The sequence below is a fragment of the Heloderma suspectum genome, chromosome 9 (genome assembly GCF_057233095.1).
Source record: "Heloderma suspectum isolate Gila_16-S chromosome 9, 16-S_ref, whole genome shotgun sequence".
Taxonomy (NCBI): domain Eukaryota; kingdom Metazoa; phylum Chordata; class Lepidosauria; order Squamata; family Helodermatidae; genus Heloderma; species Heloderma suspectum.
The window spans coordinates 27,214,318-27,233,362 of NC_139466.1; the positions used below are offsets into that span (position 1 = coordinate 27,214,318).

The 19,045-nt window shown below is 50.3% G+C and overlaps 1 protein-coding gene across 1 annotated transcript; it reads left to right on the forward strand.

Annotated features, from left to right (window-relative positions):
• The first annotated feature begins 1,914 nt into the window (after window positions 1-1,914).
• On the forward strand, window positions 1,915-13,533 carry SPRY3 (sprouty RTK signaling antagonist 3). The gene is made up of 2 exons (XM_084813328.1): window positions 1,915-2,028; window positions 12,170-13,533. The coding sequence occupies exon 2, from the start codon at window positions 12,217-12,219 to the stop codon at window positions 13,126-13,128; it is 912 nt and encodes a 303-aa protein (XP_084669454.1). The 5' UTR covers window positions 1,915-2,028; window positions 12,170-12,216; the 3' UTR covers window positions 13,129-13,533.
• Window positions 13,534-19,045: the final 5,512 nt, after the last annotated feature.

Sequence of the window (19,045 nt, forward strand, 5' to 3'; positions counted from 1 at the left end):
CAATAAATTAAACAGCTAACAATTTGCTGCCCTTTCTTGACACCCCAAATCAGTTGCAGGAGGCCACTGCCTCACTCTGCCTAATGGTAGAGCTGGACCTGCTCAAGTCTGCCTTGGAAAACTGAGATCGTTATTAATATTATATATGATGACGATGCTATAACCAAGAGAGATTTTGCACCCAAATGACAAGTAGTAGGAAATGCAACAAAACAAAATAAACAAAAAGAAGAAACAAAAGATGGGAGAAGAAACACTTTTAGGTTGTTTTGTGCTTAACGGTAATCTATAATAGCCCTCCCCAACGTGGTACCCTGCAGACGTTTTGGATGACAACTCCCATTATCCCTGAGCATTGACCATGCTGGCTGGGGCTGATGGGAGCTGTAGGCCAACACATCCAGTGGGCAAGAGGTTGAGGAAGGCTGGTCTGTAAGCCTAATATATAAAGCATACCCTGGCTTAGAATTGCCACTTGATTTTTCTCCCACAGGTCACTCCACCTATCTTGTATTAACAGCATCCACACATGACACCAATAGCACAAGGCAAGCTCAGAGCTGTCAGAAAATGCTTTTTGGGTGCCACCTGTGAAAATGCCTTGGGGAAAAAAAAGAGATCTTTGTCGCCTTCTTGACTGCAGAGCAACTCTCCCCCCCCCCAACCCTTTCAACCTTTTGGAGTCTGTGTGTGTGTGTGTGTGGGGGAGTCAGGAAACCACCAATGGATTTGTGGTTGGGGGAAGGGGCGGGGCATGGGAAAGGGGTGTGGCCACAGAGGACCAGATTGGGTCCCCAAGATGGCCAGGTTTGGCCCCTGGGCCTGAAGTTCCCCACCTCTGTTCTAAGTCTCTGAATCTAAGAGAAGGACCCTGTTTTGTACGTACCCGCCAGGCTCAGCTCAAAAAGTCTGACTTTGAAATCTTACTCTCTCTCTCTCAGATGGAAACCCTTCCTCCTCTAGTCTTCCCTTTGGTTGTGACTGCCAACTAGTGAGAATGGGAAACTTTGCATATGCTCAGAAGCACCCTCACCTTTTATTTTCACTTCGTGTGAGCGGGCCCAACCACTCTCTGGCACTGAGTTTGTAAATTTACAGGATTATATATCTTGGGGAGTCCTAGCAGCCAGAGGAGGCCTGGCTTTCTGGGATAGTTTGAGGGCTCCTACAACATTCCCCTTGGCACTGGGGGTGGGGTGTGGCTGGATTTTTTGTTTCTTTTTCTCTTAAAAAAGAAAGGAAGGGGGTTCTCCTGCCAGTGCCGGCATAAACACACACGCGTTTCCTGATTTGGAAGCCCTTTCCGCTAACCTCAGATTAGCTGCGATGATTCCGGGAGGAACTTTGCACATGCTCAAAGGCACGCTCGCCTAAAACTCCCCAGCAACTTCGCATGTACCATGGATGGATCCTTGGTGTTGAGAAGTCCCGGATTCCGGGGATGGCGACAGGGCGATCCCAGCGCCTGCTGCTGCCGCTGCTGCTGCTATTTATTGCTCCGCCGCCGATGTCTCGCTCTGTTGCAGGCCTGGTTGGAAGGAGCGGACGAGCAGCAGCAGCAGCGAGCTCCCTTTGGGGACATCTAATGGGCCGATTCCATTTCAACTGAATGACGCCACTTGGGCAGCATTAAGAGCTCCGGGAAGGGAAGAGAAAGGAGGGTGGGGCGGATGGAAAGGGAGAGATGAAGGGGAGGGGGCGGAGCTACAAAGAAGCCCCCTCTCGTCCCCGCCCTCCCCGCCGCTCCCTCCATTCACAAGCGCGCAGGCGAGAGCGGTTACATTCACAAAAACAGCGCCACGCGCCGCAGCCGGAGCCGCCCCTTCGAAGGCTCGCCCCGCCCCGGAGGGAGGAGGGTCCTCGCCTCGCCTCGCCTCGCCTCGGGCTGCTTGCTTCCCTCTCCCGTAGACGGCAATTCAGCCACGGGCGCTGCTTCGCTCTGGCGCGCGCTCTCTCTCCCTCTCGTCCCTTGGAAAGAACCCGTGGGAGCGCGCAGCTCGCCGCCCGCCAACCTGGAGCTGCCCCGAGGTGAGCGCCCGCGAAGCCCGCCGAGGGCTTCTCGGTGCCGACGGAGCGCCCGCAGGTCGCGATCTCTTCCTTGCCCGCCGCTCTCCCAATTTCTTGCCCTCCCCTTGCTGAGGGCTTGAGCATTTTCTACACGGGGCGGAGACTGCCTTTCGCTTCAAGCGTCGGAAGAGGCGCTTCCCTCGCCCGGCGCGTAGGCTTTCGCGTTCGACAGAGCTCTTCGGCGGCGGCTCGAGCAGGTCGAAGCCCTCGGATGGCAGGGGGCGTGAGCGTTGCGGCCGGGCAGAGGCAAGAGCCGGCGGGGAGGTCTGTTGGGCGGGGGGGAGCAGCAGCGTGGCGCCGGGCTCCTGCCTCGGCGGGACTCGACGGGTCCTTGACCCTAAGCTGCCTGCCGGCGGCTCGCTGCTTCCCACGCCACCTGGCCGCAGGGCTTCGCCCCTGGGCGCGCTTTGCGAGGCCTGGGGCGGCCTTGAGAGAGGCAGGGAGCTCGCCGGTGGAGCTGGGAAGGGGAGTCTTCGGAGGCGGGGTGTGTGTGTGTGTCTTTGTGAACGGGAGTGCGGGGAACCTGACGACCTTGGCGCGGGAGCGCGCGGCCCCGTCTTGGAGTCGACTTGCTTCTAGTTAGGGGAGGGTCTGTTCGTTGGCTAGGTGGGGTCGCTGTTTGCGGGAGGGGGACAGCGGGCTGTGTGTTGGGACGGCTAGCGGCTCCCCAGTTCCTTGGGCTAAATCCTACTTAGAGTAGATCCACTGAAATGGATGGGAAAACTTAACCGTGACCAACTCCAGTCTCATTCATTTCATTGGGATTACTCTAAGTAGAACTTACGTTAGGGTTTACCAACGGGGTTCTGCGGAGGCGAGGCGCCAGGAGGACCGCGCCTTCTCAGAGTGCTGCTTCGCTGGTCAGGCTCAGTTCGCTCTTCCTTTCAGCCTCCCCCAACCTGGTGCCCCCCAGATGTGGATCCCACTGCTGGGTGGATCCCAGTAACCCCCCCCCCCATAACCTGGACGGCTTGTCCTGTGTGAGTGGGAAACACCATTTGCCCTGGAAGCCGGTGCTGTAGAGCATTGGCACATGTTAGGGAAGACTCCAAGGGTCGTGCGGGGGGGGGGAGGGGGCATTCCTGCCCCCCCCAATATTTCCTGCCACCCGATTGGAACATAAGTAGCGCCTTTAGTACCAGACCATTAGTCTATTTAGTCCAGTATTGTCCACATGGCTGGCAACACCTCTCCAGGGTTTCAGGCAGGAGTTTTCCCTGCCCTTCCTGGAGATGCCTGGAACTGAACTGGGACCTTTGGCATGCAAAGGAGGTGCTCTGCCACTAAGCCACAGCCCCTCCCCGTTTTGGCTTCCCCAGCTTTCAGCTGCGGTATATTACGGTCCTTTATCACAGGGGTGGGCAGGCGTCAGGCTTGTGGGATCTACTCTTGTTAATTGCTAGAACCCCAAGATCCACCGACCAACCAGACCTTGGTACAAAAGGCACACTTGGAATTAATTCCCCAATGGTTAGTCATGTTAAGACTGTTGGAGTCTAACAACAGAGTCCTGTGGCACCTTAGAGACACACACTTGTCATGGCAGAAGCTTCCGTAGACCATAGTCCACGAAAGCTTGTGCCATAATAAATGGGCCAGTTTTTAAGGTGACACAGGACGCTTTGTTGTTTTTGCTTAAAAATTAAAGAATTCTGAGTCCAGGAACCTGTTTCAAATGCTGGAACAGAACAGAGCTCCCAGCCCTTCCAAACAAAATTCTACTGCTGATTAGCAGATACTTTCTTTATTTCAGCAGCATAATTTCTGGGGTGTGTGTGTGTCATTTTGTTCCTGAGAGTTGGAAATCCTTGCTGGTCTGCTGCAAATCACACACAGATCTACCAGTAGATCCGGAACTTACCTTCCACCCCTGCTGTATTGCATAGCAAAATTCTTTCTTCCCTAGGAATGATCTTTGCCATTCCATTAATTTGCCCAAACTAGTTTTTCTGGAGTTTACCCTGGTGCAACTGCCCAGTTAGGGGAGCTGTATGTGTGTGGTTCTTAAAGAATCAGACGAAGTCATGCATATACCACCTATCCAGTAGCTATTGGCTGTGGCAGCCAGAGGGTACTTCCATGTTCAGAGGCAATATATTTCTGACAATCAACTGGGGGCAAATTGCAAAGGGAAGGGGCAGGTCCCCCCCCCCTCAGCTTTAGGGCTTGTGAACTTCCACAAGGTATCTTGGCCAGCTGTGCTGTTTCAAAGAGGATGTTGGATGAGGTGGAACCTTGATCTGATCCAGCAAAGCTGCTCTTTAAATATTTGTGGGAATGGACCGTCCCCATATTTGTGGGCCAGAAGATACCGACTTGACTGGTGCACTGGAGAAGGGAAAACAGGTCTGGGGACTGTGTTTGTCGGTTCCTTTTGTGGCTTAAGTAGACCTGGGGTTATTGGAGTAAGGGTGTGTGGAATTGAACTGCCCTCCCCTTTACTGTTTATGGTTGTAGGTTCCAGTGGACTGGAGGCAGGTGATACTTGAGCCAGTAAAGGGGAAGGTGTGTGGTTTCCCTGGATTTTTACATGAGATCCGTGAACTCCTAGTGGCAGCTGGAAAGGGCTGGTAGAATTCTCCACAAAGCCTGAAAAGGGACCAGGGGACACAACTGGATAGATTCAGTGTATGTGTGACCAACCATCAAGGTGGTGGAGAAATGATGTGACATTGGTTGATGGGGCGACGGAAGGTTTGTGAGCATGAACATACTGGAAAATTTAGATCCTGTGATTGATGGCTGTGGTGTTTATCCTGGAGAAGGGTAAATAAATAAAACAAGGAAATTGGACATATATAAGAGGTTGGAGATGGATTATTAAGGCTCCTGGCTACTGAAAGTTGTTTCATTCTTAGCTTGGTGCCTATCTCAGCAGCCTGGTGAGGTCGCTGCTCATTAATAAGAACAATACTGTGAAGACTTAGCATTTATTTAATGTATTATTTAATGGGTTTTTGAAATGCTTTGTGTACATAGTACCAATAAATCCTTGCAACAGCCCTGCAAGGTAGGCAAGTAGTACCATATTGCAGATCGGGAGCAGGTGGGGATGGGGAGGAGGCTAAGAAATGGTGGTTTGCTGAAGGAAGCCTACAGTGTAATTCCATGCATGTTTACTCAGAAACAAGTCCTACTCCATTCAGTGGGGCTTACTCCCAAGTAACTGTGCATAGGATTGCAGCACTAGTGAGTTTGTGGATGAGGTAAGATTTGAATCAGGGCTTGCAGCTAGCACTTTTAGCCCTTTGCTACACCAGCATTCATTTATCCTGACCTGCAGATGTGAGAGAGACAGGGATGAAAAGTATCTACATTCTTTCAATTGGACCACACCCCTGTGGATGAGATTAAGATGGTACTTGAAAAAAGATGCTCCTTGTTGAATATGGAAGACAACAGAGTGCTGGTTTTTGTTCCATGTGTTTTTGACATGGAAGAATCATTTTATGTTTAGGCTCTAAACATCTCTTATCTCTTTCTGAATACTCAACCTCCCAATCAGTTTCGAGCTCTCTGTTGCAAAAAAGAAATCACTTCTCCATTCTGTCTAAATCACCCTTCTTCCCCAACTTGGAGCCCTCCGGTTGTGTTGGACTGCAACTCCTATCATCCCCAGCCAGCTCAACACATGTGGAAGGCTCCAGGTTGGGGAAGAAGTATCCTGTGTAGACCAAAAGCTTGCATCCTTTTATTAGGTCAGCTCTTCTGTCAGCATAAAAGATCACCTTGTACGCTTCTTTCTTTTCCTTTTCTTTTAAATTGAACGAGCAGCAAAAAATGGGGATGGGGGCTAAATCTAGAATGCTACGAGATAGGGAAGCATTCCTGGATGATTTTTATATTGGGTTGACCTGTCATTTCAACAGGAGAATTATGGTTTCCTCCTCCCCACTTTCTCCTGATGGTGGGGACAGCAGTGATAAATGGCAGGTTCCAGTTGCCCCGCGCTTCTGTGGGAACCCCCAGTGTGCATAACATTAGGCTGCACGGATGTTTTAAAAATTGCAGTCTGGACAGCAAGTTGAAAGTGTGTTTGATTCAATGGGGCAGAATCTCGGGTGGCCTGTGAGATGGGTGCAGCTCCAATCAGTGGACCATTTCACTGTGTGGAATAGAGGTGCGAGGGCTTATGCCATCTGGAAGCCTCCTTGTATATGTGATCTCTGACTTAGGTGGGGTAGCCTGTGTTTGACAACTAGCGGTGGGAAATGTACTGTGCAGAGATGCTCTGGAGCACTTTCTTCTGAAACATGTTCAGGTACTAACACTTTGTTCTTGAAAACCAGGTTCCAGGGTTGCGCTATGGGGGTGGGTGGGTGAAATATCCTTACTAGCTGTCCATCTCGCACCACCCATCTGGTCGTGGATCTCAGTAGCCAGAGGTGAAGGGCTGTGCCTGCCTTTTTCGAGAGCGCAAAGAAGGTTGTCAGTCAGTCCCGTCTCCCAGGCACTGTGTTTCACATCCTTTTCAATGGCTTAGTCTGTAGCAACTTCCACTCTCAGCTGCTGTGGCTGCCAACTCCCTCCTATTCACCCTCTGCCTCTCTTCTCCCTTTCCCTTCACTGCAGTATCTATTTCAGTCCCTCCTGCTGGCTGGATTGGATTCATCACATTGCATCCGGAATGGCAAACAATTTATTGTCATTCAATCCTCTCTCTCTGTCTTCCCCCCACCCCTCCACAATTCTGTTTGATGCTGAAGAATCTTTCTGGGTCCTAGAGACTGCCCGGTCAAAACCTGGCTCACTGGGGCAGCATGTAAATTATATATTATTGGAAAGCTGTGCAGCTGGAACATAGGAAGCCATAGCGTTGGTCCATTTAGCTCAGTCACGTCTACACTTCAGCTTTCCCCAACTTAGTGCCCTCCAGATGTTTTGAGCTTCAGTTCTAGCCAGCATGGCGAATGGTTAGGAATTCTAGGAATCATAGAATCCTAGGGTTGGAAGGGGCCTACAAGACCATCGAGTCCAGCCCCCTGTTCAGTGCAGGAAGCCCGATTCCCAGGCAGCCTCCCATCCAAGTACTAACCAGGGCTGACCCTGCTTAGCTTCCGAGATCAGACGAGATCAGGTGCAAAGTCCAAAACTTCTGGAGGGCAACAGGTTGAGGAAGGCTGGTCTATATTAACTGGCAGTGACTCTCCAAAGTTCGACAGGGGCCCTTTCCAGCTCTTCCTGGAGATTCCATGAATCAGGACCGGCCCTGCCATTAGGCAAAGTGAGGCAGTTGCCTCAGGAGTCAGCAAGGTGTTGGAGAAGAAAATTGTGTGTTGCGTGGCCTTTCCTACACCCGATAAGCAAGCCTGCTGCCTTCAGTTGTGGAGGATGCTGTCCTGTCCGTTGGTGTTGAAGAAAGATGTTCGGTCTTGAAGAAAGGCTTTCACAGATGGAATGGAAGGGGGCACCATCATGTTCTTTGCATTGGACAGCAAAGTGTCTTGGCCAGCCCTGCCATGGATTAAACCTGGGACTTCCTGCAAACAGAGCACGTGAAGTACTGCTGAATTTAAGGCCTTCCCCACCTGTGCAGCAGGGATTGAAAATCTATCCTGTGAGAAGCTGGCATTGTCCACATATGTTCAAACCTGTCTCTCTGGCCTTAAGGGCTAGAAACACTGTGTTTTCCCCCTTTCTTTGAGAGTGGAGATTCTCAGACTGCTGCATCTTAGTCATGGCTGTGCATCCAGTTCCAGGCTTCAGCTTGTACAGCATAATTGCAGAATTAGGGGATGCAGTGTTGCACTCATGTTCAACTAATGGATTTCCCAGTTGTTTCTGTATTCGCCTCCACAGTTTGAGAGAGACTATGCTGAGAGGTAGGGTCACCTGGTGTCCAACCTGTCTGGCTGAGTAGGAGATTTGGGATGCTTAAGAGACTTTTATCTCTAATAATAGTAGAACCTGGGCTCATCCCATGAAGCTGAATGGTGGGAGATTCAGGACAGATAAAAAGAAGCACTTCGTGCACGGCCCATAGTCAAACTGGAATTCACTGCCCATGATGTAGTGATGGCTGCCAACTTGGATGCCTTTAAAAGGGGACTAGACACATTCCTGGAGGAGAAGGCTATCAGTAGCTACTAGTCCTGATGGCTATGTGCTACCTCCAGTATTGGAGGCAGCATGCCTATGCACACCAGTTGCTGGTGAACATGGGCGGGAGGATGCTGTCGCACTCGTGTCCTGCTTGTGGGTTCCTGGTCAACAGCTGGTTGGCCACTGTGTGAACAGAATGCTGGACTAGATGCACCCTTGGTCTGATCCAGCATGGCTGTTCTTATGTTCTTAGAAAGGGACTAATTCATGGAGAATAAGGTTGTCAATGGCTACTAGTCAGGATGGCTATATATTACCTCCAAGATTAGAGGCAGCATGTCTCTGTGTGTTAGTTTCAGGGGAACGCAAGCGGGAGGGTGCTGTTGCACTCAAGGCCTGCTTGTGGGCTTCCTAAGGTCATCTGGTTGGCCACTATGGGGACACAATGCTAGACTAGAGAGGCCATTGGCCTGATCCTGCTTGGCTCCTCTTATGTTCTTATGCAATGGCTCTGCCCCATCTGCAGAGTTTTGCGGGGAGTCTACATGATGTCATCTTCAATCCAGGGTTTTTCTGCCGCTGCTTCCAACTTCTTTTTCCCCCCGCTAAGCAAAAAAAATCTTTATGGAAAACTGAATAGCTGCATGATGCCTTTTGATTGGTAGCGCTAGGAGTCCTCCATCTGGAAGGAGCCTTGATTAGAGTCTGTATAGTAAGCTGTGGAGGCTGGTGGCTCCAATATCAGTTGGGCTGAGAATCTGCTCTGGCTTTCATTTTGGAGATAGGGTTCAAAAGATAGGATAGGTCCTTTAGAATTCTGCTGTCCAGTGCTAACTGTGGATGATTCCTTATCTTTAAACTGGAATTGGACAAGAGAGCGATTCAAACAGAGGACTGTCCTCTGTAAAAGAGGACACCTGGCCACCCTACAGCTTGGAGAGCCTTCTATGCTTGCTGAAGGCCCTGTAGATGGATTGAGTGTACTTCTAAACCAGACCCACTGTGATCCTCTCCTGGTTTGTTTACAGCCCCACAGACTGTCGATGGCTGGGAGAGTGAAAGCCTTGTGTTCTCAGTGAGGAGGAGATGAAGGGTGTGTGTCCAGAGGGGTAGCAGTGTAAGTCTGTTGCATCAAAAGCAACGAAGAGTCTTGTGGCTGGGGAATGCTGGGAGCTGTAGGACTTTTTTCCCATCTATGCATGCATAGGATTGTGGCCTAACAAATATATTATGGCTGGCTGGGGGATGCTGGGAATTGTAGTCCAGCACCAGGCTGGGGAAGGCTGGTATAAGCTTTCATGGACTGGAGTCCAGAGACTGAAGAAGAAAGGGAGAGATTGGGCTGCAGAGAGACTTGCAGCATGGAGAAAGAGGAGGGGAGGTTTTTTTGGGGGGGGGCCTTGGGCAAGATGCTTTCAGTAGGTGGGGCTCCCCTCACTGATAGCACTACCTCATCTTCCTCACCACTGTTCACTTGCCTTTCCTTTTTAGCCCAGTCCTCACCATCCCAGAGGGGGTGGCGGAGAGAGAGTGGGCAAGGTAGCCAAGAGTTACTGGTCCTTCTCCTTGTGCCTGTCATTGTTCACTTGCCCGGGGAAGGCAGGTAAACAAGCAGCAACCATGAGGAGCAGCAGTAGCAGAGCCAGGGGGCTTCAAGGATTGACAGGGGGCTTTGGGAAGTGCCTGACTATGCCGACCTATGACTTGACACCAGCCCTATAACAGAAAATAGGTTGAAGAGGAAACACCAAAATAGTAACACGTGCTGGGGGGCGGGGGGATAAAATATAACAAGGTGGCCCCTTTAACAAGCAGAAAACTTGGTCTCTGAGCAATCTTTAACAGGGTACCCTTGCGTTTGAAAGTTGTAAACTTTTTTTTTTTTTTTTACTAGGATCCATTGGGGGGCAAGTCTGCCAGAGCAATTCCCACTCTCATATTGTTGTGTACTAAAGTTGTTTCGGAGAGTTTGGCAAAGAGAAGTCCTTCTGTGCATGCTCAGGTGCTGAAAAGTAACTTCTGGCAGAGGGGTCCGCAAATTGCTGCTCTCCAGATGTTTTGGCCCACAACTCCCATCATGCCTCACCACTGGCACTGCTGGCTAGAGCTGATGGGAGTTGTAGTTCAGAACATCTGGAGGGCTGCATGTTGGCCACCCCGAGTCTAGCATTTGGGTCCTGGTTCAAATTAAGCTCTGGTTCTTCCTCCCTCCCCCTGCCCCCACTCCCTCTTGTTCCAGCCTCTCCTCGTCTGGAGGCACAAAACATTTGCAATGAATGTTGGGCTGACTGCTTTTTTTCTTTGGCGGGAAGAACACCTAAATTAGCCCTGGCTTTTAGCAATCAAAGGAAGATGCTTCTTGATCTTCGCTCTTCTTCAAGGTCAACCTGGCTAACAAAAATCAATCTTCCCACTGCCTCTTCTCTCTCTCCCCCCCCCTTCATACTTGCTCAGACCGCTTTTGTTACCAGCTGCATCTTGGCTTCATTGACTTGAGCCTCACTTTCCTATCGAGGGGCTAGTTTGCTGACCTTAAGAAGCCGCCCCCTTCCTCCAGTGGGGAGTGGGGGGAGGAGAGAACACCCAGGTTGTAGAGAAGAGGGCTCATGTGCATCTGGTGGTGTGCATCCAACCAGCCCCCCCCAAATGACTTTGTCTGGTACCCAAGAGTTTGGGGTGCTGGATTCTGATTGTTTGGTAGACTTGCACTATTGAGGAAGCTTTTATCCTCTTTCCCCCCCACCTCACAATCTTCAAGAGCTATAAGTACAGTCTTCCTGCAGTGTGTGTGTGTGTATGTGGAGAATAAACCAGCCCCTGAGCATCTGGGTGTCAAGCTAGGCTTCCTTGTACACCACGGTTGGGGAACATGTGGCCCTTGTTGGATTGCAACCCCCATCATCCTTCACCATTCGCTAAGCTAGCTAGGGTTGATGGGAATTGCAGTCCAACAACACCTGGAAGGCTACACTTTCTCCACCCCTGCTGTGCATGCAGTGGCTTGGGGCAGCACATGTGAAATGCTACCCACAATGCCACAGGTAGCAGTGGGTAGATCCAGGTGGTCGCAGTGCTTTTTCAGTGTGGCTGACTCCCCTGTGCAAACCGCAAGTGTGTGTTTCCGAATCATCTCCGCGGGTGGCTTTGGGGTGCATCGTGTGTCTGTGTGTTTATATGTGCATATGTCCTTGCCCCATTCTACCCAGTATTGGCACCTGAAGCTGCCGCCTTACGGAAAAGGTGTGGATTTTATCAGTACAACTGGATAGGAGGTGTACAGGAGCATTCGAACCGAAGAGGATATGAGCTAAATTATTCAAGCCGTTGAATTTCCCTGTTACTCCTCTCCTGCCCCCTCGCAAGGTTAAAGTCCATTCTACGGTAGCCTTCCCCAACCCCGGGGCCCTCCAAGCAGTATCAAGCTCCACCTCCCATCACCCCAGCCAGCACAGACTCGCTGGCCGGGAATGCTGGGGGTTGTAGCCCAATGCATCTGGAAGGGTGCTGGGTTGGACAAGGCTGTTCCACAGGTCTTGTGGGAAAGAGAGGGTGTGTGTGAAATGCAAAGTGAGGGTTGCTGCTGTTCTCTTTCTCTCCTCCCTGGTCATTTTAATGCCTTGGAAATGCTGTTCACCTCCTTCCTGTGCTTCAGTTCTCTATCTGGAGCACGGAAGTGGGGCCACCTTATCTGGTGCAGCAGCAACAAATCACAGGCATTCCAGATCTTTCCAAGATTCTGAGTTACAGTGTGTATAAAAATGCCACTAAATTTGTCGCTCAGTGGGCATAATTGATGTGGCCACTCCAGCACATCTTTCTTCAAGAGCGCCAACTAGGCATTGCTGTTTAAGTGGAGGTTCCAACCCACCTGATGAGACAGATGTGTTTCCTTCTCCTTTTCTAAAACCGCATGATCTGGGGCTGTCAGTCAGAGTACAGACAGTTCCCTTCTGTGCTCTTGAGTCTCCATTTTTTGCCCCAACAATGTCTGAGTGCAACATTCACCACCAGGATTAACAGTGGGTTGTTGTATTTTTGCCTCTTGTTACTTCTCCTGTAGGATCTTCTGATGTTCCCAGTTGACCTGAGACTTCCTCCTTCCCCAGAATGCCGCTCGCATCCAGCACCGCCGAGCGCAGCCCTGAAGAGATCATGGACTCTGTGCCTGAGGAGTTCCAGCAGGTCCTTTCCATTGACCAGATCCGTGCCATCCGTGCCACCAATGACTACGTGGAGAGACCTCCCTCCTTCAAGCAAGTGCCCTCCATCCTTTCTCTGTCCCAGCCACTCCAGGTGGCCCACAAGCAGGAGGTGACTCAGGAACGCCTGATGTCCTCAGTCTTCCAGGACCTTCATTCAGGCCAGGTGCTGCCACTCCAGCAGCCCCTGAGCCACTCCAGCACCGCCAGCTCGCTCTCACACAGCACCACTGCCTCGGAACAGCGGCTCCTTGGTGGCATCACGCCGTCGCACTCTGGGCACTCGCTCATCCGGACGCAGCCCCGGGCGGGCGACCTGAAGCCAGAGGAGCTGTTGAAGGGGACATCTGGGAAGTCTCCCGCCTTCCACTCAGGCCACCTCTTCATCTGCGAGGAATGTGGCCACTGCAAGTGCGCCCACTGTGCGGCTGTGCGCAGCCTGCCCTCCTGCTGGCTGTGCAACCAGCGCTGCCTCTGCTCACCAGAGAACCTCATTGACTACGGGACATGCCTCTGTTGTGTCAAGGGCCTCTTCTATCATTGCTCCTCAGACGACGAGGACACCTGTGCCGACGACCCTTGCTCCTGTGGCCCAGGATCCTGCTGCGCCCGCTGGGTTGCTATGAGCTTCCTCTCTTTGCTCATGCCCTGCTTATGCTGCTACTTCCCCAGCTTGGGGTGCCTCAAACTTTGCCAGCGGGGCTATGATGCCGTGAAACGGCCCGGGTGCCGTTGCCAGAATCACACCAACACGGTCTGTAGGAAGATCTCCTCGTCTAGTGGGGCTGCTTTCCCCAAGACTTTGGACAAACCAGTATGACTTCCCTGGGAAAGGGGGAAGGAAAAGCAAAGGCTGTTCTTCTCCTCCTCCTCCACCACCACCACCACCTTCTTCCTTCAGCTTCCCCGGCTGAAAGCCTCCTAGTGGGAACAAAGCAAAGATGGAAGGGCCAGCCGGCCACTGAAGCTCCCATGGAAGGTGGACGCTTGTTCTGTGGTGGAGGAGACCACTTGTCCTGGTGCCCAAGATGAGCTTCTAGGGCTTCAAATGTTTCAACTATGGCGAAGGACAGGTGGGATGGGAAGCTGAGGCATGCGCTGTTCATCATGGCCACAGGGGTATGTGTGTATGTGTGTGTGGATGGAAAGTGCAGATTGCTATAGGATGGCTCAGGATTGTGGCCTCCAGAATGCCTTATGAGTTACTCATCTGTGGTGGGTTCCCAAAAAAGAAAAGAAAAATGGGTATTGCACTCAAGCACTATGGTGTCCTGGGAATCAGGCCATTGTATAACACAGTTTTCACGCTTTCTCTCTTCTGGCAACTGTCTTTCAATTGCTTGGATTTCACTCTTCCTTCTGCTGTGCACACTTAGCAGAGGTGGAGAGGCTAGTGGACTGTAGCAAACTAAAGGTAGCTGGACCGGATGCATGGGCATACCTGTGGCTCTGCAGAACTGTTGAGGTGAGGGTTGATGCCCCATCCCCCCAAAAGGCAGCGGGGAGGCTAATAGGTTATGGTTGGGCTTCTTCAAAGGGTCCTCTGGCGATTCTGTGGTGCAGCAAAAATCTGAGGCCCCTGCTGGCTGTAGCAACAACGAGGTGGTTTAAGGGGTGGGACTTGTGCAGTCTGTTACCTGGAGTCAAAAGCCAACTTCGGTGAAAATGAGACATCAACTGCCTTTCCTCCCGAGCATGTGGGATACTGTGTGTTGTCAGTGAGACAAAGGTTAGAGGAAATTCCTTTTGCCTGATCTTGCAAACTGATTCTGATGAGATACCTGCAGAAATCACTTCTTCAGCTGATGTGTCCTTCTCCCACCCTCAAGAGTATCGGCTTCCTTTTCAGCCCTTCTGAAAGAATTGAAATGCGGAAGCATCACACTCTGCTCTACAAACAGCCAGTGTCTTACCAGTCTTTCAGGGCAATGGGTTGAACAGCCATGATGCATTTTCTCTTTTAAAAGGGTGAATGGGCAAAACAAAAGCTCAGGGGAAAGAAAGTTAGTGCACATTTTCCTGTGCCTGAGCATTTTAGCTGTAGGACCATGGCTCAGTGGTACAGCCCCTGCTTTGCATGCAGAAGGTCCCAGGTTTGATCCCCGGCATCTCCAGGTAGGGCTGGAAAAACTCCTGCCTGAAACCCTGGAGAGCCATTGCTACCAGTCAGTGTTGACAGTACCGGGTTAGATGGACCAGAGGTCTGGGAGTATAAGGCAGCTTCCTATGTTCCTTCAGTTAAAGCCAACCTTTGGCCTTCCTGATGTTTTGGCCTACAACTCACACCAGCCCTCACCGTTGGCTGTGCTGGTTAGGGCTGATGAGATTGGTAGGCCAAAAAATTTGTAGGGCCACAAGTTGCCCATTCCTGAGTGAAAGGAATGGTGTGTGTGATGCTTTCGCATTTCAGTTCTTTCAGAAGGACTGAAAAGGAAGCCGATACTCTTGAGGGTGGGAGAAGGTCCGATGTTCTGACTTGGATTGATGCTCTGACTTGGATTCCTGCATTGAGCAGGGGGTTGGACTCGATGACCTTGTAGACCCCTTCCAACCCTACTATTCTATGATTCTATGAAAGGTATAACTTCCAATTGGAGAGGATTAAGGACGGGACATGTGCTGTGCAATATTGTGCAATGCATTGTGTCTGCGGTCAACTCTCCCCTGCCTAGCCAAAGCACCTTGGTCCCACTTGAGTAGAGAGGGTGATGTAGGCATGACTCTTCCAGAAAGCTTTGTCCTTATGACATGCAGGAAAGGCTGGCCTCTGTGGAGCAGCTGGGAGTGTGGGGGTGGACCATGGCTCAGTGGTAGAGCACATGCTTTGCATGCAGGAGGTTCCAGGTTTGATCCCCAGCATCTCCAGGTACAGCCAGACAGTGTACACAATACGAGAAGGACTAATACTATATTCTTATGTTCTTAACGGGCGCGTCCTTAAACCTAAGAGTAGTGTAAGGTAGCTCTGTGTATGGTCTGCACCTCTTCAGGTGGTGGGCGAATCAGTGCCTTCAGAGGCTAAATGAGATCCCTGGATCCCTTGTGGAGTGGAGGGAATCATAGAATAGTAGGGTTGGAAAGAGCCTATAAGACGGTTGAGTCCAACCCCCTGCTCAATGCAGGAATCCAAGTCAAAGCATCCCTGACAGATGGCTGTCCAGCCTCATCTTGAATGCCTCCAGCGTGGGAGAGCCCACCACCTCCCCAGGTAGTTGGTTCCATTGTCGTATTGCTCTAATAGAAAGTTTTTCCTGGTGTTCAGCTGGGAGGCGGCAAAATGTGACTTAGGTCCTTATTATTTCCTTCATGTTGGCCAGATTGGTGCTGGGCCTGTTGACCTGGGAAGTGAAAGGGAGATTAGAACTGCCCAAATTGCCATCCGAGACATATGCATGACAGGCAGAGGCCACAAAACAGGCCTGCACAACTCTTGCTCCATTGAATATATTGCAGCCTGAGCCTTGTCAGGTGACTGGCGATCCCCGGTTCAGCGATCATAGGAACATCAGAAGCTGCCTTAGAACCAAGTCAGACCCTTGGTCCATCTAGCTCAGTGTTGTCAACGCTGACCAGCAGCGTCTCTTCAGGGTTTCAAGGCAGGAGTTTTTCCCACCCTACCTGGGCATGCCAAGGATCGAACTTGGGACCTCTGCATGCAAAGTATGGTGCTCTACCACTGAGCTGTGGCCACTGCCAATCCCAGGTCAACAGCAAAAGTGGAATGGTGACTGAGCTACCAGTGGGCTTGGCTTTGCTCATTGGGCCACCCATAGTTCAGGCATAGTGTAGACCATCCTTTGCCAACCTTAGGCCCTCCACATGTTTTGGACTTCAACTCCCATCAGCCTCAGCCAGTATGGCCAATAGTCAGGGATGCTGGGAGCAGTGGAGGCTGGTGGCTCCAACATCAGTGGGGCAGTGAATCTGCCCCGAGTTTCAGTCAGTACCAGTCAGAACCCTAGGGGAGCTATCCAAGGTGCTTCTTTTAGAGTTCTGACTGAAACCCAGAGCAGATACACCACCCCACTGACATTGGAGCCACCAGCCTCCACTGGCTGGGAGTTGGCCTTCCAAACACCTGGATGGCACCAGACTGGGGAAGGCTCCTTGAATTCCTTGGAGGGGGTGGCTGTAGGCTGTACATGGTGCTGCTTCCTCCTCCTGAAGCCCTTGCAAGTTTGGGGCCCAAGCATGAGGACCGCATAAAAACAACCCATTGGTTTCTTCCCATTCTTTTAGAGGTTGCTTTGATTTCTATTTTTTGTATATAAATATATATACAAATATAATATTATGCCGTAGGACTGCTACCAATGCTATCTATAATAACCTGTTATGAATGGTGCCATATGCAAGGTCTTGCTTCCTGGTAACTTTGCAGTCCCCAAAGGACTATCTTAAGCTCTCTGTGCTATGCCAATTTCAGACTGCTTAAGTTTATTGGGAGTACTTGGGAAGCTTCCTTCCAGGGGTTTCCTGCACTAGATCAAGTCGGATATGTCTTGCCCAAAGCTGTTTTTCTTCCAAATCTGGATGGCCACTTCTGCTCAAGGTTTGTAGGGCCGGCCCTACCATTAGGCAGAGCAAGGCGGTTGCCTCAGGCGGCAGATGCTGGGAGGTGGCAGCAAGGTGATGCTGGAGGAGAGAGCTGTGTACCAAGTAGCCTGGCTTATGCTCCCTAAGCTAGCTTCAGGTGTGGAGGAGGATGCTGTGCCATCGCCGGTGCTGAAGAAAGATTCAATGGCCATCTAGTCAGCTTTTGAACATGGAATGAGGGGTGGGGTGGGGTGAAGATCTTGTTCTTCACCTCAGGCAGCAAAACATCTTACACTGGTCTCAATAGTTTGGGATTATTTCAAAGCAGTTAAAGGGCCCCTTTTCTCCTCCCACCCCTAAAAGTCTGTTTCCCCACCAACAAATAAAATAAGCAATGCCATCTTTTTTTTGGGGGGGGGTCAATGAGAATAGGGTATTGTTTCTGCTGTGGCCAGAACAGTGGGGGCGGCTGACCCATTTGAACTAGAAGATTTATTCATGCTTAGCGGTAGAGATCTGATCAGACCAACATGCGGGCACTTTCACTTCATAAGTACATTCAGGCAATTTAGAGCCATGTGGCTGGGTGAAAAGGCATTGTATCTGGTCCGTTCTCAAATATCACTTGTGTGCGTAGCAAAAAAGATTGTTTCAAGGGCCTGGGCCCATGCAACTCTTCAGCCGGAAGACTCGTGTTTTGGGTCTGGATGGCTTCTGCTTTGAGCAGGTTATTTTCTCCTTTCAAAGACCCCCTCCTTCCATTTGAGTTCCATAAGGAACTGAGCACCATGGACTGGAGTATTCTATCCTCTGTCTGTCAGATACAAAAGGCATTCTATATAGTGTGTCCTCTAAAATTTTGTTTCCCTGCCTCACCTTATATAAAGCATAATACCTGCTCATAACATACCTTCTTGTTTGTTGTATATATTTTTTTAACCAAATTCTTCCCATTAAAAAAACAAAAGCAAAATATTTATTTGAGAAGTTTATTTTAGAGTTTGAAAACAATGCATCCTAACGTATTTATTATAACCTCTTAGTTGTACATCCGTTTTTATTTCCTCTCTCTTTCTCTTGCAAATCTAATTAAACTGTTACTGAACCACTGCTGAAATGAAAGAAATGATTCTATGGGTGGTGTTCCAAACCACTTCAAAGCAACTATTCAATAAAGTATATATATAAATTTTGAACCTTTCTCTCTTGTTCTGGTCTTTGTGTGAAGGAGGCAGGGAGCATGGCATGTGGCTAGGGCAGCCATTTCCCACCCTAGGGTCCCAAACATTGTTGGACTACAGTTCCCACCATCCCTGAACATTGACCATGCTAGCTAGGGATGATGGGAGTTATAATCCAACAATATCTGTGGATCCCAGGCCAGGAAAGGCTGTGCTAATGAAAATGTACTGTTGGAGATTACTACCTTCCATACCTCAAACTAGGGTGTCTTAAACCTGGGGCCTGATCCACTCAGATGAGAACAGGCTGCAGCCCAGTTGCTCTAAAATTTGATAGGGCTTGTCTTACCTAGCTAAAGACTGAGAAGACACACAGACATCCTTCTCTTCACCAAGAAGAAAAAAGGGAGGCTTTAATTTCTTGGCAGGAAAGAAAGTTTCTCACAGCAGAGAAGAAGGGTCTTATCAGAAAGAAAGTACGAAATGTACAGGACATATCTGCTTGGTGTTAACAGCAAGAAGTTGCATCTACAGCTATGTAAACCAACCCTTAACTCCATAATAGTTGTCAACTACTCTTAAGTATACATATGCTGCTAGATACTGTATATGGCTCTGTGAAGAGGTCACACTTAACTCCTTGCCACTCTCTTCTGCGAAATTCCACTACATGGGGCCATAAGTCTGGAGGACCACAAGTTGCCCACCTGAGTTCAAAGACCTCTGGTAGCAGGATTGTGAAAGATGTCTACCTGAGACCTTTTATTTACATGGGGTTGGGTCAAGACTACAAACATAGAGTCGGAAGGGATCTTGGAAACCCAACCTGGTGCCCACCAGATGTTTTGGACTGCAACTCCCAAGATTTCTGGCCATTCGCCATGCAGGCTGGGGCTGATGGGAGTTGAAGTCAAAACATCTGGAGGGCGTCTGGTTGGGGAAGGCTGCTCTATTCCTGTTCAATGCAGAAATCTTGCAACAACAGGACCCCTTACAAATGGCTGTCTCACAAAGGAGAGC